At 47.7% G+C, this 23,734-nt stretch overlaps 1 protein-coding gene across 1 annotated transcript; it reads left to right on the top strand.

Annotated features, from left to right (window-relative positions):
• The first annotated feature begins 18,395 nt into the window (after window positions 1-18,395).
• On the top strand, window positions 18,396-23,513 carry LOC149445070 (extracellular calcium-sensing receptor-like). The gene is made up of 2 exons (XM_089654245.1): window positions 18,396-19,139; window positions 23,508-23,513. The coding sequence occupies exons 1-2, from the start codon at window positions 18,396-18,398 to the stop codon at window positions 23,511-23,513; spliced, it is 750 nt and encodes a 249-aa protein (XP_089510371.1).
• The last annotated feature ends 221 nt before the right edge of the window (window positions 23,514-23,734 follow it).

A 23,734-nucleotide genomic window follows, 5' to 3' on the forward strand; every position in this document is an offset into this window, starting at 1 on the left:
CTGAATATGTAACTCAAATGACATGTTTTGACCTCTGTTTTTATAAAAATAAATTCATTTCAAGTTGAAAATCTACAGAGTATTGTTTTTTTCAAAACCGTCTGACTCCCGTTGGTCACCCTCTATAGTATTTCTGTTGGCCGGATATGTTGTGGAATGTATTAGTTACCTGGAATCTGTGACCTATTTGCTGGTTCAGTGAAATGCTGATGAATTTGTGAGATTCTGATGATCTTGTGAACAGCATTTCTCTATGAATGTGGATAGTTGATTATTATATTTGGCCTGAGAACTGAGTTTACATCTGATATGTGTTAACTTAACCCCTTAATACCAGACCCTGCCAACCCTTTAAGAGGTTTCTGATGCCAGGAGGCGGGACGGGGTATCTGATCATGTGACTACTGTGACTACTGTGATTGCCTGTCACAGCGGCCACATGATTGGAAAGCTCCCAATTGCAAGTAGAGATTGGGAGCTTTCCATTAGCTGCCGGTAACTGTGTTGGGAGCGTAGAGGGCGTAAGTTCTTGGCACAGCTCTGTTTACATTCTTGTAAAGGCCAAGGCGCAAGGCCAATGTGGGGCCAATATTTAAAGAGGGGTCAAAATCATTACCAAGTAATTATAGACCTGTTAGTGTAACTTCTATAGTTGGGAAGATACTGGAGAGTTTAATAAAAGACCACATAGATGAGTTCTTGCTGGAAAAAAAAATTTTAAGCAACAGACAGCCTGGATTCATGAAAGACAGAAGTTGTCAAATAAATCTGATTTCTTTTTATGAGGGGGTGAGCAAAACCTTGGACAGAGGGGTGGATGTGGTATACTTGGACAGAGGGGTGGTGGTGGACGTGGTATACTTGGACAGAGGGATGGGGGTGGACGTGGTATACTTGGACAGAGGGATGGTGGTGGACGTGATAAACTTGGAGAGAGGGGTGGCTGTGGATGTTGTATACTTGGACAGAGGGGTGGCTGTGGACGTGGTATACTTGGACAGAGGGGTAGTGGTGGACATGGTATACTTGGACAGAGGGGTGGTGGTGGACGTGGTATAGTTGGACAGAGGGGTGGCGGTGGATGTGGTATACTTGGACAGAGGGATGGTGGTGGACGTGGTATACTTGGACAGAGGGATGGTGGTGGACGTGGTATACTTGGACAGAGGGGTGGTTGTGGTATACTTGGACAGAGGGGTGGATGTGGTATACTTGGACAGAGGGGTGGCAGTGGATGTGGTATACTTGGACAGAGGGATGGTGGTGGACGTGGTATACTTGGACAGAGGGGTGGATGTGGTATACTTGGACAGAGGGGTGGATGTGGTATACTTGGACAGAGGGGTGGTGGTGGACGTGGTATACTTGGACAGAGGGATGGTGGTGGACGTGGCATACTTGGACAGAGGGATGGTGGTGGATGTGGTATACTTGGACAGAGGGGTGGATGTGGTATACTTGGACAGAGGGGTGGATGTGGAATACTTGAATTTTGCAACAGCATTTGACACAGCTCCCCACACACGGCTAATGTGTAAGGTAAAGTCTACAGGCTTGGAAAAATCAGAATGTAAATGGATATTTTAAGCAACAGACAGCATGGATTCATGAAAGACAGAAGTTTCTTGGATACACGGAATATAACTGGATATAACATTTATAGGGAAAGTTGATCCAGGGAATATCCGATTGCCTCTCGGGGGATCAGGAAGGAATTTTTTCCCCTGCAGGAGCAAATTGGATCGTGCTTTTCTGGAATTTTTGCCTTCCTCTGGATCAACTGTGGGTGTAGGATTATAACTTTTTTTCTATGGTTGAACTGGATGGACTTTTGTCTTTTTTCGGCCAGACCATGTAGCTATGTATGCATACATGTGGTCCACCCATTGAGAGGCCATAAATATGTGTACCGATGGTGGAAAGAGGATAAATGAAAATAAAAAAGTGCAGTTTGAGTAGAAAGGAGATGTTGACCCTGGCCATGTGAATGCCCCACCCCCACCCAAGCTATACTCATCTTAATGGTGCTCCCTCATAGCTCCAGCCTCTGCTGCAGCTGACACTAATGTGATGGTGGGGGGTGGGGACTGTGCCTGTGCATGCCAGGGTGAGAACAATCATTCTAGAGCCCCTACAGGCCATCATTTAAATTGATGACCTGTAGGGGCTTTTAAAGCATTACCTATGGACAATATTGTGTACCAAAGTTTGTCACCTTTTCACACGCACAATTTAGGGCTTTACATGTTGGGTATCTATTTACTCAGAACAACATTATATTTTATACACAGTATCACCAAAAATGTACAAAGCTTTTCAATTGTGAAAAGTATTTGTTACTGAAAATATGTATTTAATAAACTGATCATATTATAAAAAATGGAACTACCGCCATTTTATTCTGCAAGGTGTTTGCTTTCAGAAGATATATAATGCAGTTACAGAAAAATACCCATTGATGTGTCCCTGTTGTGTAAAGAGAAACAGGAGGCGCACACCCCTAGTGCATTATCCAAGGTTTATTGTAGGAGTGAAAAATAAAAACATACTCACAGACGAAGCATGTATCTAAAAAGCATAGAAAAATGACGATGGCCACAACGGCAGGCGAGGTGTTCTCAGTGTCAGTGCGGTCAAATTCTGACGTGTTTCGGGGGCGAATACCTTTTCTCAGAGCTAATGACCAGCCTCTGATGCAGATGTGTAATGAATGGAAAGTGGGAGCCTTGCTGGCAATGCTCCCACTTTCCATTCATTACACATCTGCATCAGAGGTTGGTCATTAGCTCTGAGGAAAGGGATTCGCCCCCGAAACGCGTCAATAAAAGAAATGCTTCAGCTGCAGATACCTGAATATCTCAGAGGCAGGGAGGTTATGGGATTCACATAGTGAGGTGAAGGATTTGAATTTATTCCTGCATACGAAGTGTCGGGTCTGGGTGAGACCAGCCGTAGACCAGCGAGCAAAGACGTGTGGTGCAGACCAGGCTGGGGGGAAGGCTGGATTTCGAAGGTATGAAAGGAGGGGATTATGTGGTGATTGTAGGAGATAACGGGACTTCAGTTTATCCCAGAGGGGCAAAAAATGCGAGGTAATGGGATTCGCAATCGTGCGGCGATCAACGCGTCTCAGCCAAAGAAGGTTTCCTGTACCAAAGGGGTCGCACTCAATGGATTCCAGAATGGCCCACTGCGGGGTTTCATTGGTAGCATGATACTTTGGCAATTGTGCTACATGCTTACTTGGTAATACTTGCTAATTTCAGGGAGGCCCAGACCACCATGAATTTTTGGTCGGTATAGAGTAGAGCAAGGAACACGGGGGCGGACTTTACCCCAAACATAGGAGGAAATACGGCGCTGCAATACGCGAAGGTAGTGAGAAGGTACTGGGATAGGGAGAACTCTGAAAAGGTAAAGGATTTTGGGGAGGATCGACATCTTCACAACAGCTATCCTGCCCAGCCAAGCCAACGGAAGGGAGGACCATTTGGTCATTAGTGCTGTTAGACAAGCTAGCATAGGAATGTAGTTAGCTGTATAGAGACCTGAAATATGCGGGGTGAATTTTATACCCAAGAAGGGAACAGAGTCTTGTGACCACGAGAATGGCAGGATCAATTTTAGATGGTTAAGTTCATTGGGTGGGAGCGAAATATTAAGTGCAAGTGACTTCTGGGGATTTATTTGGAGGCCCGAGAGCATCAAGTAGCTGAAGAAGAGTAGGTGTGGATGTTAAGGGGGAGGTGAGAAAAAGTAAGACATCATCCGCGAATAAGCACAGTTTATGTGTGGTGCCTCCTATCTCAAGTCCACGGATATCCGGGTCAGTCCTAATCAATAGGGCCAGCGGTTCTATAGCTAATGCGAAAAGCAGAGGGGATAGGGGACAACCTTGTCTGGTGCCACGCATAATTGGGAAATGAGCAGATCGATGCCCTAAGTATTTGATCCTGGCCGAAGGGCCCTGGTAGAGAGAAAAGATCCAGGTTAAGAAATGCGGGCCAAAACCCCATCGGCGCTATATATAGTGTAGGTATGGCCACGAGACAGTGTCAAACGCTTTCCGTATGTCCAAGGACAAGAAGCAAGCAGGAATATTGTGAGTTTTGGCTAAGTGTGCTAAAAGGGATGCACGTCTGACGTTGTCCCCCGCTTGTCGGGTTGGTATGAAGCCGACCTGATCATTGTGGATTAGGGATCCAATACATGTATTGAGGCGAGTAGATAGGATTTTAGCTAGGAGTTTAACATCTACGTTAAGAAGGGAGATTGGTCTATAATTGGACCATTGCGTGTCATCTGAGTTTGGCTTGGGTATCATAGAAATGTTGGCTTGCACTGTATCTGAGTTAAAGGTATGGACTGAAAGTATGGCGTTAAACGCATTAGTTATAACAGGCGTGAGAATGGGGGCAAACTTTTTATAATATGTGGCAGAAAAGCCGTCGGGTCCTGGGCGTTTACGGGGCTTTAGGGAATTGATAGCATTTAAGGTTTCAATTACTGAGATAGGTCGCTCCAGTGCTCCTAAGTGATTCTCAGTCAATTTCGGGAAAGGAAGGGAAGCAAAAAGGGCTTCAGCATGGGAAGAGTCAAAGGGCGTGGAGGCAGAGTAAAGGCGCGAGAGATGCTTGTGGAAGGTGTGCAGAATCCGTTCGGGATTGCTAGTGAGATTCGCAGTTGAGGTCCGTAACCTTATGGGTCTAACAGTTTGGTCTAGTTTACGGAGAGAGAGAGCAAGGAAAGTGCCAGGTTTATTGGCTTTAGTGTAGAATTTGTGTCGAGATCTGCGGATGGAGAGCTCGGCTTGGTCCGTGAGGAAGAGATCCTGTCAGGGACCACGGCTCCAGGGTCCGCGATCGCGGCTCCGTCCCTCGCGCATGCGCAGTGGCGGCGGCTCGCGCCGGGACACGGGCACTAGGTCCCGGCGAGCCGCAGATGACAGGACGCCGCGCATGCGCAGTAGGAGCCGCGGGCGCGCCTCAGGCGTCCAATGACAGCCGGGGGCGCGTCCTAGCCGGCCAATGACAGTGCAGGGCGCACTATTTAAAGATGCCCTGCACTGTCACAGATTGCCGCAAGGTCTTCTGTGATCCTGAGTTCCTGCACCTATCCTGTGACCCTGATTGACCCTGACTACTCTGCCTGCTCCTGCGTTTTGACCCGGATTGTCCTGACTATTCTGCCTGCTCCTGCGTTTGACCCGGATTGCCCTGACCATTCTACGGATTGACTTCCCTGCTGACCCTGCGTGTGACCCGACTACTCTCGCCTACCGATTCTGTACCCCGCTTACCCCCACGGGCCCACAATCCGTTACTACCCTGCTGGGGCCGCCATCCTCTTCATATCTGGCTCTCCCGGTACCTGTCCCCAAGGGTCTCCTCAGCCACTGGCGGGCCTGCTCGGAGGTCGTGACCTGGCCCGGGACTGTTTCAAGTCCATCCCCACCATCAGGGGCTCTGGTGAAAGCACAGCCCGGGCTTAGACCCCACGCTCTGAGTAGGTCTGTCAGTTGGCAGCCTGAGGCACCACCTGGCGGATCATAACAGTACCTTGCGGCCATGACAGAGCCAGGAAGTGGACCGGCGTCCCTAGAGGATATTTGTCAGCACCTGGCCACCTTGACCCAGGCTTTTCAGAACTTCCACAGTCGCTGCGCCCGACTGGAGGACCGCATGGAGTCAATAGCCCCCCTGACTCCCCCTGCTCAGAGTCCTCCACCTGCAGGACCTCCCGCTAACCCGGTATCCGGAGCGGTTGCCACATCCCCAGCTCCTGAACCCCGCGTTCCTCTGCCGGAACGGTTCCGTGGTGATCGGAGCCGCTTCCGGGCCTTCCGGAACGCCTGCACCCTATACTTTGACTTACAACCCCGCACGTTCACCACTGAGACCGTCAAGGTGGGGTTTATAGTCTCCCTCCTTCAGGATGAGCCCCAGGATTGGGCTCACCGTCTGATGGAGAAGCACGACCCCCATCTTGAATCCGTGACCGAATTCTTTCGGGCCATGGCCGTCTTGTATGACGACCCTCAGCGAGCTGCTTCCGCTGAAGCGACGCTATACTCCCTGCGGCAGGGCCGCCGGACAGCCGAAGAATACGCGTCCGATTTTAGGCGCTGCATGGGCGACACCAGATGGAACGATGCGGCCTTATGCCACCAGTTCCGCATCGGGCTGTCTGAGCCTCTCAAGGACGAACTAGCGCGAGTAGGCCTACCTGACTCCCTGGAAAAACTGATTGAGTTGGCCATTCAAATCGACCGTAGACTAAGGGAACGTCGGCTGGAAAGGAGCGGTCAGGGTCAAAGGGTGGCATGGATTCCTTCCAGGGATACAGCTCCAACCCCAGGGAACCATCCGCGAAGCACGGAAACAGGGGACAACCCGGAACCCATGCAGCTGGGATTGGCCCGTTCTCACTTATCGGTCGAGGAACGTCAAAGGAGACTATCACAGAACCTATGTCTGTACTGCGGGGAAGCTGGTCATCAGGTGCGCTCCTGTCCTGCTAAAATGAGTAAGTCCACGCCCGTTTCTTTTTCTCTACCCGCAGGAAGGGATGATCTGTCGAGTTACCTGGCCATTCCTGTGTCTTTACAGCTCCCCGGAGGAACATTGTCGGTGACCGCAATCGTTGACTCAGGAGCCTGTAGTTGCTTCATCGATCTGACTTTTGCCCACCGGCAAAAAATCCCTCTCCAGACCAAAGAAAGGGGGTTCAATATCTTCTTGGCAGATGGGTCTCGTATAAAATCAGGGGTGGTGGACCAGGAGACACCACCCATTCTCACCACGATGGCAGACCATCACCAGGAGTTCCTCCGTTTGGATGCCATCGCATCCCCCCTTTTTCCAGTCATTCTGGGCCTCCCTTGGCTGAGGGCCCATAACCCCCAGATTGACTGGGAAAAGGGAACAGTTCAATTTTGCTCACCCTACTGTTTAAGTCACTGCCACGTCACAGGATCCGTAGTCCCCCGGTTCCTCCTGTGCTTGGATGGTGACACCGATCTTTCCCAGGTTATTCCCCCGGCCTACCATGACTTCTTAGACGTCTTTAGTAAGCGAGGAGCTGACGTTCTCCCTCTGCACCGTTCCTACGACTGCCCCATAGACCTCCTACCCGGATCTGAAATCTCTTTCGGCCGTATCTTTCCCTTGTCCGAAGCAGAATCAGGAGTACTGAGGGAATACATTGATGAGAACCTTCGGAAGGGATTTATTCGTCCATCCACATCCCCAGCCGGGGCCGGGTTATTCTTCGTAGAGAAGAAGGACAAGTCATTACGGCCCTGCATAGACTACCGTGACCTGAACAAAATAACGGTAAAGAATCGTTATCCTTTACCCCTAGTCCCCGAGCTCCTCCAGAGATTGAGATCGGCAACGATATTCACTAAGTTAGACCTGCGGGGGGCCTATAACCTTGTCCGTATCAGGGAGGGGGATGAGTGGAAGACGGCGTTCCGTACGAGATTCGGTCACTACGAGTACTTGGTGATGCCGTTCGGGCTCTGTAATGCACCGGCGACCTTTCAGCACTTTATCAATGATGTTTTTCGTGACCTTCTTGACATTTTTGTGGTGGTTTATTTGGATGACATCTTAATTTTTTCCCCTTCACTGGAGGTTCATCGGGGTCATGTGATACGGGTCTTAGAACGGTTGCGTCAACACGGGCTATACGCAAAGGCAGAGAAATGCTGTTTCGAACAGCACGAAACCACATTCTTGGGACTGGTTCTCTCTTCCGCGGGGGTCGCGATGGATCCCCAGAAAGTCACGGCGATCTTAGATTGGCCAATACCCGCCGACAAAAAGGGGGTACAGCGTTTCATCGGTTTTTCCAATTTTTACAGGAAGTTTATTAGGAACTTCTCCGGTCTGGTCTCCCCGATCACGCAACTGACGAAACAAGGGGTCCGCTTTAAGTGGACTCCCGAAGCGCAGGCAGCCTTCGAAAAGCTCAAAGAATTGTTCACCTCTGCTCCCATTCTCTGCCATCCAGATGCTTCTCTCCCATATGTGTTGGAAGTGGACGCCTCCGAAAATGCTGTAGGGGCGGTTTTGTCCCAAAGGAATGGTACCAAGGAACTTCTGCACCCTGTGGCGTTCTTCTCCAGGAAGTTGACTCCAGCGGAACGCAACTACGACATTGGAGATCGGGAGCTCCTGGCCATTAAAACTGCTCTAGAAGAATGGAGGTATTTACTGGAAGGAGCCACACACCCAATCCTAATATTCACAGATCACAAAAACCTCGAATATTTGAGAACGGCAAAACGACTGAGACCTCGCCAAGCGAGATGGGCGCTTTTCTTCTCTCGATTCTCATTCCATATAACGTACCGACCCGGTACTAAGAACACTAAGCCAGACGCTCTGTCCCGCATGTTTGAGGACCCCGACGACGCTGTGCCACCCGACACCATCTTACCTTCTGGGAGTTTCCTCGCTCTACAAACGGAACTTCGCTCTCGACTTCTTGATGCTTCTGTAGGACTACCAGTTCCGTCAGAATCACCCCTCCAGAGCCACGGTGGGCTAATTTGGAAGGAAGACCGGATCATGGTCCCAGAAGAAGTGCGAACCCTGGTCCTAGGGCACTGCCACGACCATCCTATGGCGGGCCACTTCGGGGTAACGAAGACGCTGGATCTGCTACGGCGCTCGTTCTGGTGGCCAGACATGATCAAGGACTGTGAGCAGTACGTCCGAACGTGTTCCACCTGTCAAAGGAACAAACCCTCCAGGAGCAGGGCATGGGGATTGTTACGTCCTTTACCCATACCCAAGCGGGCTTGGCAAATGATAGCCATGGATTTTGTGGTCGAACTTCCACCATCCCAGGGCTACACTGCAATAATGGTGATCGTTGACCGCTTCTCAAAGATGGCACATTTCGTGCCCCTGGAGAAGACCCCATCAGCACCGGAAACGGCACGGATCTTCATCAAGGAAGTGGTTAGGCTTCATGGTGTTCCCGAAGATATAGTATCAGATCGGGGGGTTCAATTCACCTCCAGGTTCTGGAACGCCTTGTGTAAATCGCTGGGAATCAAGCTGTCGCTTTCATCCGCCTACCACCCACAGACCAACGGCCAAACTGAAAGGACAAACCAGACGCTGGAACAGTACTTACGGTGCTACACATCCTACCTTCAGGACGACTGGCTGTCGTTGCTGCCTTCCGCGGAATTCGCGTACAACAACTCGAGTCACTCAGCCACGGGTCAATCCCCGTTCTTTTCCAATTATGGGTATCATCCCACATTCCTCCCTGATCTGATGCCTGAGAATCCGGTACCAGCTTCTCAAGACATCTTGAACTTCTTTTCTGTCAATAACAAGACAATTCAGGAAGCCATCGCTAAAGCCCAAGAGGACAGTAAGAGGGCATTCGACAGAAAGAGAAGAGGAGAATTACTGCTTCAACCAGGGGATCAGGTTTGGCTGGCAACGACCAACTTGAAGATGCTATGTCCTTCAAGGAAGCTGGGACCCAAGTTCATCGGCCCCTTTCCGGTAAAACGAGTGGTTAACGAGGTGGCCTACGAGCTCGAGCTTCCGCAGACCTTCAAAATACATCCTGTCTTCCATGTATCTCTCCTGAAACCATCCAGACCAGATCCCTTCCCGGACCGTGAATCCAGACCTCCCGAGGCAGTCACTATAGGTGACCAGGAGGAATTTGAAGTGGAGACTATCCTCAGTTGCCGAAGGAGGGGGGGCCAGACACAGTTCCTGATAAAATGGAAGGGGTATGGCCCTGAGGAGAACTCATGGGAACCCGCCCAGAACGTCCACGCACCCAGGCTCATCCGGGAGTTTTTTCGTGCTCACCCGCGGTGGAGAGATCAGTGGGGCTCCCGGAGGGTGCCCATTGGGGGGGGGCAATGTCAGGGACCACGGCTCCAGGGTCCGCGATCGCGGCTCCGTCCCTCGCGCATGCGCAGTGGCGGCGGCTCGCGCCGGGACACGGGCACTAGGTCCCGGCGAGCCGCAGATGACAGGACGCCGCGCATGCGCAGTAGGAGCCGCGGGCGCGCCTCAGGCGTCCAATGACAGCCGGGGGCGCGTCCTAGCCGGCCAATGACAGTGCAGGGCGCACTATTTAAAGATGCCCTGCACTGTCACAGATTGCCGCAAGGTCTTCTGTGATCCTGAGTTCCTGCACCTATCCTGTGACCCTGATTGACCCTGACTACTCTGCCTGCTCCTGCGTTTTGACCCGGATTGTCCTGACTATTCTGCCTGCTCCTGCGTTTGACCCGGATTGCCCTGACCATTCTACGGATTGACTTCCCTGCTGACCCTGCGTGTGACCCGACTACTCTCGCCTACCGATTCTGTACCCCGCTTACCCCCACGGGCCCACAATCCGTTACTACCCTGCTGGGGCCGCCATCCTCTTCATATCTGGCTCTCCCGGTACCTGTCCCCAAGGGTCTCCTCAGCCACTGGCGGGCCTGCTCGGAGGTCGTGACCTGGCCCGGGACTGTTTCAAGTCCATCCCCACCATCAGGGGCTCTGGTGAAAGCACAGCCCGGGCTTAGACCCCACGCTCTGAGTAGGTCTGTCAGTTGGCAGCCTGAGGCACCACCTGGCGGATCATAACAGATCCAGGGCTAGGCAGGAGTGCTCGAGAGCTTCTTTGTTAGCAGGGGTGGGGGAAGTTTGGAAGGCGGCATGGGATTGGTCATAAGCTTGTTCAAGGAGGAGGCGTTTCTGCCTCCTCTCTCTACTCAGGAAGGAGGCTTTGCTGATACAGAGTCCGCGAAGTACCGGTTTGTGTGCTTCCCATAGTAGAAGGGGGGAGATATCAGGGGTTTGATTTAAGGAGAGATAGTCTTTAAATGCAGCTGCTATCTCTGAGCAATAAACTGGGTCAGCCAGCAGGCTTTCGTTAATGATCCAGGAGGGATCAGGGGGAGCTGGGGCCAAAGAAGCAATGGTAGTGACCACCGCACAGTGATCCGACCAAGGGATCGGTAGGATGTCAGAAGCTAAGATGCGGGGGGAAGAACTGGCGGTCATAAAAATATGATCTATTCTCGAAAAAACCTTATGTGGGTGGGAGTAAAAAGTATACTGGAGTTTAGTGGGATTGATTTCCCTCCAGGAATCGACCAATGAGTAATGTTGCAGTATGGACTGGAAGGAGTGGTTGGGAGTGTGCGGAGAAGGTGATTGTGGGGATTTATCTAGAAAGGGGTATATTATATGGTTAGAGTCTCCACAGATTATGAGCGTGCCTCGCTTATGATGATCTATAACCGAGAAGAGGTGGGAAAGGAACAGCAGAGGACCCTGGTTTGGAGCGTAATATGTGGCTATGGTGACCTCAAAGTCCACCAACTGCCCAACCAGTATGATATAACGACCCTCAGGATCCTTAATCTCAGTATGTAACTTAAAAGGAGTTGTACAGTGGAGGGCGACTAAAACCCTGTACACTTAGTGGCAGCAGAGGCCACGTAGACCTGTGGGTAACGAGGGCCAAAGAATTTGGGAATAGAGGTAGGAGTGAAGTGTGTTTCCTGAAGACAGACTATATGCGCATTATGCGACGCAAATGAGCGGAAGGCTTTGTTGCGCTTCTGCGGGACGTTAAGACCCTGAACATTCAGGGTGAGAATATTCAAGGAACCCATGGGTAGAGCAAACAATGGGTAAGTGGAAAGTGAGGTACCATCAAGAGGAATGTTATGTCAATTTGGCGCAGGGGGGGTATGCAGTTACTCGAGCTAAGCATTAACGTGCAGTCGTATGCGAGAGCAAGGGTGGGGATGGGGGGAGGGGAGGGTATTCTATGATAGACACTGAAGGACATAAAAACCCCAAGAAAGAGGGAAAAAAGAAGAAAAGGGAAAAAAAAAAAACAACGGTCCCCGGGAGCACCCAAAACCTGGTGGCCCGGGGAGCGGATGTAGCCCAGGTGGTGTAAAAAATGGAACACCAAGGCGGCTAGGAAGACAGCATGTAGACAAAGGCATATTAAAGTGATCCTGGTAGGAAGAAAGCATCAAAATCAACAAGCAAAAAGCCCACAGAGCCTCGGCGCCGGTGGCCCCGGTCAACCTGGCCCGGCCCCAGAGAGGCTGGAGCCAAACCAACCGAAACGCCAGAACCGAGGGTGCACCAGGCGAGGTAAAGGTGCAACAGCAGCCCAAACATGGCGAACATCAAACCAAACAATAGACCAATATAATTCCCAACCGGGCAGCATGTATCCGGTGCTGGTGAGGCTTAGGTAAAAAAAACAAACAAAAAAAAAACAACTGGAGCACAACAGACCAGTATAAGGATACAAGGTTGCAACGACGGCAGTCAGGTAGACAGTCAATTGACTAAACCCTGTGGGTGGCGACTGTGTGGGTGGTAACAGACCACCACATAAGGAGCAGGTTTTAGGATCAAAGTTGGTCAACAGGATTCAGTCCATTAAATCTTGCGGTGAGGGAGCAGGAGAGGAAAAGCGTCCCCGCTTGTGTGCGTTTAGGTTAGGAATTTGTGACGGCTGGGATTTCTGCGGTGAGCATGACGCCGAACGCTTTCTGGAGGTCTCAATCTGTCCAGCGGAAGGGTGCAGCTGGAGGTTTCGTAGCGCGTCCTGAAGCTCATCAGTAGTCTTGCCTACGTGGTCACGGGCTTGATGGCGGAAGCGTACCGCAAAGGGAAAGCACCATTTATATGGTATACTATGCTGTTGAAGCACTAGCAAGTGCGGTTTCATGGCTCTGCGTTTGGTAATGGTAGTAGGGCACAGGTCCTGAAACAGCTGGTAATGGTGACCTTGAAACAGGAGGGACTCCGAATTGCGGGCGGCTTGTAGTAGTTGCTCCTTTGTTCGGAAAAAATTAAGTTTAACTATGATGTCTCGCGGCGGGCCGTCAGTGCGCTTTGGAGCTAGTGCCCTGTGAACCCTATCCATCTCGAGGCGTTCTATTGGGATAGCGGGGGCGAGCTCTTGGAATAGCGCAGTGGCTGTAGATTGGACATCAATAATTGACTTGGGGAGGCCACGAATACGCACGTTGGAGCGTCTGGCCCGGTTCTCAAAGTCCTCTAAGCGCGCCTGAAGTGTAGCATTTTCGTCACGCAGCAGGTCTAGCTCATCCCCTTGCGTTTGGAGAGATGCATCAAGGTCGTCCACCCTCTGTTCTAGGTCCGCAGTGCGTTGCCCCAACTCACGGATTTCCCTGGACAGCTGGTTAGTTATGCGGTCTGAGGTCTGTTTCAGGGCCTTATGTAGCATTATTTCAAAGCGAGCTAGAATGTCAGGGGTAGTAAGATCAGGCGTCAAGGCATGTTTGGGGGTCGCAGTGTCATCATCTGACTCACCCTCTGAAGAGCTTGGGCGGCTTGGCTGCTCCGTTTGCAGGGCTGCAGGGTTTGATAGGGCTGGCTGGCTCTTGTGGTGCTCCGATGCGGCGGCCATCTTGGAGGAGGCACGAGCAAGGGTCTCCTTTATAGGCTTATGCGGCGGCGCCGCTTGATGCTTATGTGCCCCCCTGACCATATTGGCAGGTGGCAGGGGGGTTGTGCTGCCGATCGGTGCCGCTCGTGGAGCGGTGCGGGGCCGGATCATGCGGCAGTGAGGCTGTCTTCCCTGCTGCATGGAGGAGCCTCAGGGAGACATGTCCTGCGCCGTCAGCCGCGCATGCGCACTCGGCAGCCATGTGCATTTTTTAAGAGCAGTGCATTTTGGCTGCGGGTGGATGCAGGTATGGGAACAGCTGCAACCCCCCACAATAGTGTGAACCTCAGACATTTTGTTTCAGTCAAACTATAAATCTGACAAATTTGTGGTTATTCGGAGATTCGGATGTATCCAAATTGTATCCAAATTGTCAAACGAAATAGTAACAAATTTTTTTGCAATTCATTTTGTTCCATATGTGCGTTTTCTAACAAATTCTACATTTTCAGAACCATTTGAATTGGTCAAAAATTGAGCATCCTATCTGAATTCTATTTGAAGATATCTGCAAGCCGTCCGCCTCATAATTAATTATTGATGACTTATCAGCTGTTAGTAGGGCTTCCTGCTGACAGCAGAATGTACAAAAAAAAAGGCATCTATTAAATATTCTTGAAAAAAAAAACTGGGGCCCGACCCTATCCATAACAGGCCTTTGGTCTGGTATGGATTTTGAGGGAACCCCCACAGCAAAATTAAAAAAAATAGCTTGTGGCCCCCCAAATCCATATCAAACCCTTATCAAAGCATGCAGCCCGGCAGGCCAGGAAAGGGGGGAAGAGTGAGCGGTCTCCCCCTCCTTAACCATACCAGGACACAAGCCCACAACTTTGGGGTAGGGATCATCCTCCCAAATCGCTTTGTCCCCATGTTGATGAAGACAAGGGCCTCTTCCCACAACCCTGGACTGGTGGTTGTGGGCGTGCCAGGGTTGACTTATCAGAATCTGGAAACCCCATTTAAAAAGGGGGCCCCCAGATCTCACTCCCCCATGTGAATGAGTATAGGATACATAGTACCCCTACTCATGCACCAAGAAAGTGTAAAAAGTGAAATATTTTCTGTTTTCATCCCATATTGTAGACCAATGCAAAATTATACATTTTCTGCAGGGTTTACCGGAGAGAATACAGACATCTCCTGGCTTTTATATTTGCTATTGATGAGATAAACAACAGTCCAAATATTTTACCCAATGTGACTCTGGGATACCATGTGTATGATTCTTGTAGATATGTGAATAAAGCTATAAAAGATGTTCTACAGATATTGTCTGGACATACAAAGGAAGCTCCAAATTATTCCTGTTTGACGCGGGGTACCTTGGCTGGTTTCATCGGAGATCTGAATTCTGACACCACTCTCCAAATGGCACAACTATTGAATCTGTTCGGTTACACCCAGGTAAGGAAAAGCAGAATTTCCGATATTACATGAGGTTAAGACAACGAGCCGTCTTATGGTCAGGTGGGTCAAATGGGAACAAAGGCCCTTGTGGCAAAGCATTGTAAAGTATAACATTGTAAAAAAAGATGGCAGTGCTGCGTAGGGATGGTCCAATGGACGGCAGTGCTGTGTAGGGATGGTCCAATGGACGGCAGTGCTGTGTAGGGATGGTCCAATGGACGGCAGGCAGTGCTGTGTAGCGATGGTCCAATGGACGGCAGTGCTGTGTAGGGATGGACCAATGGACGGCAGTGCTGTGTAGGGATGGTCCAATGGACGGCAGTGCTGTGTAGGGATGGTCCAATGGACGGCAGTGCTGTGTAGAGATGGTCCAATGGACGGCAGTGCTGTGTAGGGATGGTCCAATGGACAGCAGTGCTGCGTAGGGATGGTCCAATGGACGGCAGTGCTGCGTAGGGATGGTCCAATGGACGGCAGTGCTGTGTAGGGATGGTCCAATGGACGGCAGGCAGTGCTGTGTAGGGATGGTCCAATGGACGGCAGTGCTGTGTAGGGATGGACCAATGGACGGCAGTGCTGTGTAGGGATGGTCCAATGGACGGCAGTGCTGTGTAGGGATGGTCCAATGGACGGCAGTGCTGTGTAGAGATGGTCCAATGGACGGCAGTGCTGCGTAAGGATGGTCCAATGGACGGCAGTGCTGCGTAGGGATGGTCCAATGGACGGCAGTGCTGCGTAGGGATGGTCCAATGGTTCAGTTCAGACTTTGGCTCTTAGGGCAGTTAGCCTGAACGTTTGCCTATTCTATCCCCTTGCCTTCCTTCGAGAACCAGTCATGTACACCAGGTCTGTTGGGATTTTAGTTTCGGCAGGTTGGCAGGTGGTGCACATCATGAATGATGATGGATTTACAACAAGGTACTTTTTGGGGGATTTCTCTCTTTTGTTTTTAATAAGGGATTTTTCAAACACTTGGACGTCTTTCTTTCAAGGTTAAATTTTTTTGTGAATGAGTAAAGGTACCTCTTTCTTACTCCTTCACATGGGGGGTATCTGGGAGCCCCCTTAGTTTTAAAAGGGGCTTCCAGATTCCAATAAGCCTCCTGGCAGCAGACCCCCCCCAACCATCAGGTCAAGGTTGTGGGGAGAAGGACTATCTATGGGAGGATCTTGAATCCCACATATAATTGAAAGATTGCTTTGAACACGTTTGTTTTGTTATTGAATTATTGTATTATTTCATATTCCTTTGAGTAGTCAGGGAGAATATTCTGCACATGGTGGTGGTCGGATGTATTGTAAAGGTAGTAGTACCCCACAATTCTAGCATTTACAGTATATATTCTATAAAACCTTGTCTGAAACTTATTTGTATTTGCTGTCAAAGTAATTTTGTTGATTGATACTTTTTTTTACACAGTACACTGGAGGTATTGAAAAGATTGATCAAAGTATATAGAATGGTGTTTTTTAGTTTTTTTTTCTTTTAGCTTTTTCTATAACTTAAATAAAATATTTTTTATTTTATATAGAGAGAGAGAGAGGGAGAGGGGGGGAGGGAGAGGGGGAGAGAGAGAGAGAGAGGGGGGGGGGGGGAGAGAGAGGGAGTGTATTGCTTTATCTGAAGAAATGAGGATTATGATTGAATAGACAGACCCATGTTGGAAATGTAACAGTTGCTGTGATCCATAAAGGGTATACAGAATACAGGCAGAGGAGCTGAACCAGTTGATTGTGTTTATACCCGTGGCCCAACTCCATCTAAAGCCAAAATCAGTCTTGCAGTGGAGTTCCTGTTCAGTAAGCTGATGACCCTTGGCACCTAGGTGGGATTACAGGGGGAAGAACTCGTAGAGGGGAATTTATCAAAACTGGATCAGAATCTGGAGCATCTGTGCAATGCAACCAATCAGTTTCTATCTTTCTTTTTCAAACTGAACAAACTGAAGATAGAAACTGGTTGGCTGCCTTGCACAGATGCTCCAATTTTGATAAATTCCCCCTTTAATGTCATAATATCAGCTTTCCTTAAAGTGTTACTAAACCCAGGACCCTGCATTCACTATATCCGCTCTCCCCGGACCCCGCATTCACTATATCCGGTCTCCATGGACCCTGCATTCACTATATCCGCTCTCCCCGGACCCCGCATTCACTATATCCGGTCTCCATGGACCCCGCATTCACTATATCCGGTCTCCATGGACCCCGCATTCACTATATCTGCTCTCCCCGGACCCCGCATTCACTATATCTGCTCTCCCCGGACCCCGCATTCACTATATATGCTCTCCCCGGACCCTGCATTCACTATATCTGGTCTCCCCGGACCCTACATTCACTATATCCGCTCTCCCCGGACCCTGCATTCACTATATCTGCTCTCCCCGGACCCCGCATTCACTATATCCGCTCTCCCCGGACCCCGCATTCACTATATCCGCTCTCCCCGGACCCCGCATTCACTATATCCGCTCTCCCCGGACCCCGCATTCACTATATCTGCTCTCCCCGGACCCCACATTCACTATATCCGCTCTCCCCGGACCCCGCATTCACTATATCCGCTCTCCCCGGACCCCGCATTCACTATATCCGCTCTCCCCAGACCCCGCATTCACTATATCCGCTCTCCCCGGACCCCGCATTCACTATATCCGCTCTCCCCGGACCCCGCATTCACTATATCCGGTCTCCCCGGACCCTACATTCACTATATCCCCTCTCCCCGGACCCTGCATTCACTATATCCGCTCTCCCCGGACCCCGCATTCACTATATCCGCTCTCCCCGGACCCCGCATTCACTATATCCGCTCTCCCCGGACCCCGCATTCACTATATCCGCTCTCCCCGGACCCCGCATTCACTATATATGCTCTCCCCGGACCCCGCATTCACTATATCTGGTCTCCCCGGACCCCACATTCACTATATCCGCTCTCCCCGGACCCCGCATTCACTATATCCGCTCTCCCCGGACCCCGCATTCACTATATCCGCTCTCCCCGGACCCTGCATTCACTATATCCGCTCTCCCCGGACCCCGCATTCACTATATCCGCTCTCCCCGGACCCCGCATTCACTATATCCGCTCTCCCCGGACCCCGCATTCACTATATCCGCTCTCCCCAGACCCCACATTCACTATATCCGCTCTCCCCGGACCCCGCATTCACTATATCCGCTCTCCCCGGACCCCGCATTCACTATATCCGCTCTCCCCGGACCCCGCATTCACTATATCCGCTCTCCCCAGACCCCGCATTCACTATGTCCGCTCTCCCCGGACCCCGCATTCACTATATCCGGTCTTCCTGGACTCTGCACCCTGTTTGATGCTCTCCAAAAAAAAAAATTAAAACATTTTCTATGGTTTTCTTCTATTTATTCATAAGCTGATCATATGTTAATTGTTACACGTTGTTTATACAGATGATTTTCTTTCTTTCAAGGTTAGTTATGGTGCTAGCGATTCTTTACTGAGTGATAGAAAGATGTATCCAAACTTTTTCCGGACAGTTTCGGATGATGAGAAGCAACATGTGGCCATAGCAAAGTTGCTGGAAAGGTTGAGGTGGAATTGGGTCGGGATCCTCACATCTGATGATGAGTACGGAGAGAGGGACATCCGACAACTCAGCAAACATTTAACTAATCATGGAATTTGTATTGAATTCAAGGTTCTGGTGAATAAAGAGAATTGTGAAAAAATGTCTCCAGAGCTGAAGACCTCAACTACGGAAGTTCTCATTATTTGTGGCTCAGTTAGTATGACTTATTACAAGTTCTTGTATACCAATGCCCCTTATTACAAGGAGAAAACCTTTATTCTACCATATTCCTGGTCAATGAGGGGAGAGTTTTTTCATCTCAGTAACTGCAGCTTGGTGTTTACATACCCCCATCTCAACGTAAAGGGATTGCAGGAATATTTTGATAGTTTTAATCCATCCAGCCACCTAAATGACCCACTGATGGAGGATATTATCATAACTGAATATGCATGCTTTTCCAAAAACCAAATGAAAAATTCACTTATTCCACTCACAACTAGATTACCTCTAAGGAAATGCAAACTGGAGAGAATTCCAACTGGATTATATTTTCCTGATGAGAAAACATCCTATAGAGTGTTCACTGCAGTCTACATTTTGGCTCAAGCATTACATGACCTGTATTTCTCTATAAAAATAAATAACGAAAAAGCTGAAATAAATCCACAAACACTAAAGTATAAGGTGAGAGCGTTCAATGAAAGTTTCCTGGAATGCAATGTGCCCACCACACAAAATCACCCCCAATGTAGGCTCGTGTTTAGTGGTTTGCATTTTTTGCAGACATGTTTAACCTCCCTGGTGGTCTGATTATTTCAGATTTTTGGTGCTGAAAGCGGAACATTATTTTGCATGGAAATATGTTGTTTTTTTATTGTCGGCCTGTCATTGTTAGGAATAACTCACTGAAATCTGTCCAAACAAGAGTCTAGTAAACATCCCGGGGAGGATAAACTTTGAAACATGAAATCATAAATTATAATAGTAGTTCCTCCATGGGCAGATGGCAATGTACAGAGGGGCAAAAAAGTAGTTAGTCCTCCACCAATTATGCAAGTTCTCCCACTTACAAAGATGAGAGAGGCCTGTAATTGGCATCATAGGAAGACCTCAACTATGAGAGACAAAATGAGAAAACAAATCCAGACAATCACATTGGCTGATTTGGAAAGAATTTATTTGCAAATTATGGTGGAAAATAAGTATTTGGTCAATATGAAAAGTTCATGTCAATACTTTGTTATATATCCTTTGTTGGCAATGACAGAGGTCAAACGTTTCCTGTAAGTCTTCACAAAGTTGGCACACACTGTTGCTGGTATGTTGGCCCATCCTCCATGCAGATCTCCTCTAGAGCAGTGATGTTTTGGGGCTGTCGCTGGGCAACACGGACTTTCAACTCCCTCCAAAGGTTTTCTATGGGGTTGAGATCTGGAGACTGGCTAGGCCACTCCAGGACCTTGAAATGCTTCTTACGAAGCCACTCCTTTATTGCCCGGGCGGTATGTTTGGGATCATTGTCATGTTGGAAGACCCAGCCACGTTTCATCTTCAATGCCCTTACTGATGGAAGGAGGTTTGCACTAAAAATCTCACGATACATGGCCCCATTCATTCTGTCCTGTACATGGATCAGTCATCCTGGTCCCTTTGCGGAGAAACAGCCCCAAAGCATTATGTTGCCACCCCCATGCTTCACAGTAGGTATGGTGTTCTTTGGATGCAACTCAGCATTCTCTCTCCTCCAAACACAACGAGTTGTGTTTCTACCAAACAGTTCTATTTTGGTTTCATCTGACCATATGACATTCTCCCAATCCTCTTCTGGATCATCCAAATGCTCTCTAGCAAACTTCAGACGGGCCCGGACATGTACTGGCTTAAGCAGGGGGACACGTCTGGCACTGCAGGATCTGAGTCCCTGGCGGCGTAGTGTGTTACTGATGGTAGCCTTTGTTACGTTGGTCCCAGCTCTCTGCAGGTCATTCACTAGGTCCCCGTGTGGTCCTGGGATTTTTGCTCACCGTTCTTGTGATCATTTTGACCCCACGGGGTGAGATCTTGTGTGGAGCCCCAGATCGAGGGAGATTATCAGTGGTCTTGTATGTCTTCCATTTTCTAATTATTGCTCCCACAGTTGATTTGTTCACACCAAGCTGCTTGCCTATTGCAGATTCAGTCTTCCCAGCCTGGTGCAGGTCTACAATTTCGTTTCTGGTGTCCTTCGACAGCTCTTTGGTCTTCACCATAGTGGAGTTTGGAGTGTGACTGTTTGAGGTTGTGGACAGGTGTCTTTTATACTGATAACAAGTTCAAACAGGTGCCATTGATACAGGTAATGAGTGCAGGACAGAGGAGCCTCTTAAAGAAGAAGGTACAGGTCTGTGAGAGCCAGAAATTTTGCTTGTTTGTAGGTGACCAAATACTTATTTTCCACCATAATTTGCAAATAAATTCTTTCCAAATCAGCCAATGTGATTGTCTGGATTTGTTTTCTCATTTTGTCTCTCATAGTTGAGGTCTACCTATGATGCCAATTACAGGCCTCTCTCATCTTTGTAAGTGGGAGAACTTGCACCATTGGTGGTGACTAAATACTTTTTTGCCCCACTGTATATACCCTTATAAGCTCATGATGTTTTGGGATCATACAACAGAAACACAAAGATCCTCCATAGTGCAAAACTGTATATCAGGTTTAACCTCCCTAGCGGTCTGATTATGTCTATATTTCTGTGCTCAAAGCGGTAAATTTTTTTGCATGGAAATATGTATTTTGTTTTATTGTAGGCTGTAATTTTTAGGAATAACTCACTGAAATCTGTCCGAACAAGAGTCTAGTAAACATCCCGGGTAGGATAAAACTTGAAACACGAAATCATAAATGATAATTTAATAAATAATCATAAAAATAATAATATAATATTAATAATAATAAAAAATTTAACTCAATAATATAATCAAACCAAAAACACTGAAATGTGAAATAGAGCGCCAAGTTCGCACATCGCTGAGCTCAGTCGCAGAATCGTTTTCAGTGTCTGATGAGGAATTTCCCCCACCAATCATTATCACTCAATTCTGCAAGTGGTTCTGATTTACTATCGCTGTTCTCTAGCCGGTCTAAAACCGCGTCTGACCTAAAGGGACGCTTTTTGGACGCCATGGACGTTTCTCAGTTTCAGAAAAAACAGTAAAAATGCAGGCAGGGCGCCGGACAAAGCACTCGGGACAGAATGTATGTGAAATAGTTTGATACAGGAATGTTTTACTATGTAATAATCGTTTTTAAAAAAATTACATTTTTTTAAATTTTCAAATTTGCCACCCGTACGTCCCGACGTCACAGGGACCGGAAAACGGAAGTCGAATGCCGGCATCGGCCAGAGGAGCTGGATGCCAGCATCGGCGGGAGCAAAGGACAAGATAAGTGCTGCAGTGAATCCCTGTGCAGTACTGCATGGTAAGCCCGAGTGTAGCTCGGGGGGGTTACCGCTTTTGGTACTGAAACTTTACCCCGACCTACACTCGGGAATACCACTAGTGCCGCTCCCAGCACTGAGACACTGAGAGCATCGTTAGATCGTTAGAACGGGACCCGGGACTCCGGGTCACATGATCGCTGTGATAGCCTCTGATTGGCTATCACAGTGATCAGTCACTGTGCAGCTTGGCCCCCTTGATTTTTTCTCTCTCTATGAATGGAGAAGAAAGATACATTGTATCATCATATACATCATATTATACATTGTATCATCATATACATCATTCTATACATTGTATCATTTTATACATTGTATCATTATATACATCCCATTATACATTGCATCATTATGTACATCCTATTATACATTGTATCATTATATACATCCCATTATACATTGCATCATTATGTACATCCTATTATACATTGTATCATTATATACATCATATTATACATTGTATCATCATATACATCATTCTATACATTGTATCATTATATGCATCCCATTATACATTGTATCATTATATACATCCTATGATACATTGTATCATTATATACATCCTATGATACATTGTATCATTATATACATCCTATTATACATTGTATCATCATATACACCCTATTATACATTGTATCATTACATACATCATATTATACATCGTATCATTATATACATTCCATTATACATTGTATCATTATATACATCCCATTATACATTGTATCATTATATACATCCTATTATACTTTGTATCATTATATACATCCCATTATACATTGTATCATTATATACATCCCATTATACATTGTATCATTATATACATTCTATTATACATTGTATCATTATATACATCCTATTATACATTGTATCATTATATACATCCTTTTATACATTGTATCATTATATACATCCTATTATACATTGTATCATTATATACACACACACCCCATTATACATTGTATCATTATATGCATCCTATTATACATTGTATCATTATATACATCCTATTATACAGTGTATCAAAAATACCCAGATCAAGGTTTGATGTAGCTCAGTGCCAGAGTTAGTGTTTACGTCAAGGTCAAGGGCAAAGGTCAAGATTTAAAAAAAATGGTATCAGTGTCAGTTAGTGTTAATGTCAGTGTCAGTGTGTTTAACGTAAAAAAAAACAAAGATAAAAACAAAATGCGCACTATTGTTTCTGGGTTGTACTCCGGGTACAAACAACAAATATCATACATATATGGTATCGCTGCGATCCTCAAGAGCTGGAGAATTTATTTTGGGTTGTTCTTTGGTGGTAGGTTATGGTAGTAACAAGAAACACACAGTTAAATAAAAAAAATATTTTTTTTACTATTTTGGGCCAGTTTTCCTTTGATAATAAAAAAAAATCAGGAGATATCCATTACCATTTACCACCAAATGAAAGCCCAATTTGTCCTGAAAAAAATCAAGATATAATCCACCCGGATGTACAAAGTAGCTGTGTTGATATGGACGGTTTTACTATCACGTGTCAACGTTGCAGAATTGTGCTTAGGCATTTACATTTGTTTTACCCTTTTAGGCGTGAAGGGGTTAAGATGATGTAAACCCCCCAAATAGTATACATGTTCTGCCAGCAGAGACCCCGGAGATAAAAATGACATTGTTTTACTTTTTGTGTCACATAATATTAGTGCAATGCTTTGCCAAATGCAATCTTTTATTTAGTTCATTTTAGATCATATAAATGTAATATATTACACACTTTTTTTGATGAAGTATAAAAGATGAGGTTGCATTGAGCTGATA

Source organism: Staurois parvus, unplaced genomic scaffold (genome assembly GCF_062004578.1).
Source record: "Staurois parvus isolate SC_StPar_1 unplaced genomic scaffold, SC_StPar_1.0 ptg000747l, whole genome shotgun sequence".
In the NCBI taxonomy this organism is placed as follows: Eukaryota; Metazoa; Chordata; class Amphibia; order Anura; family Ranidae; genus Staurois; species Staurois parvus.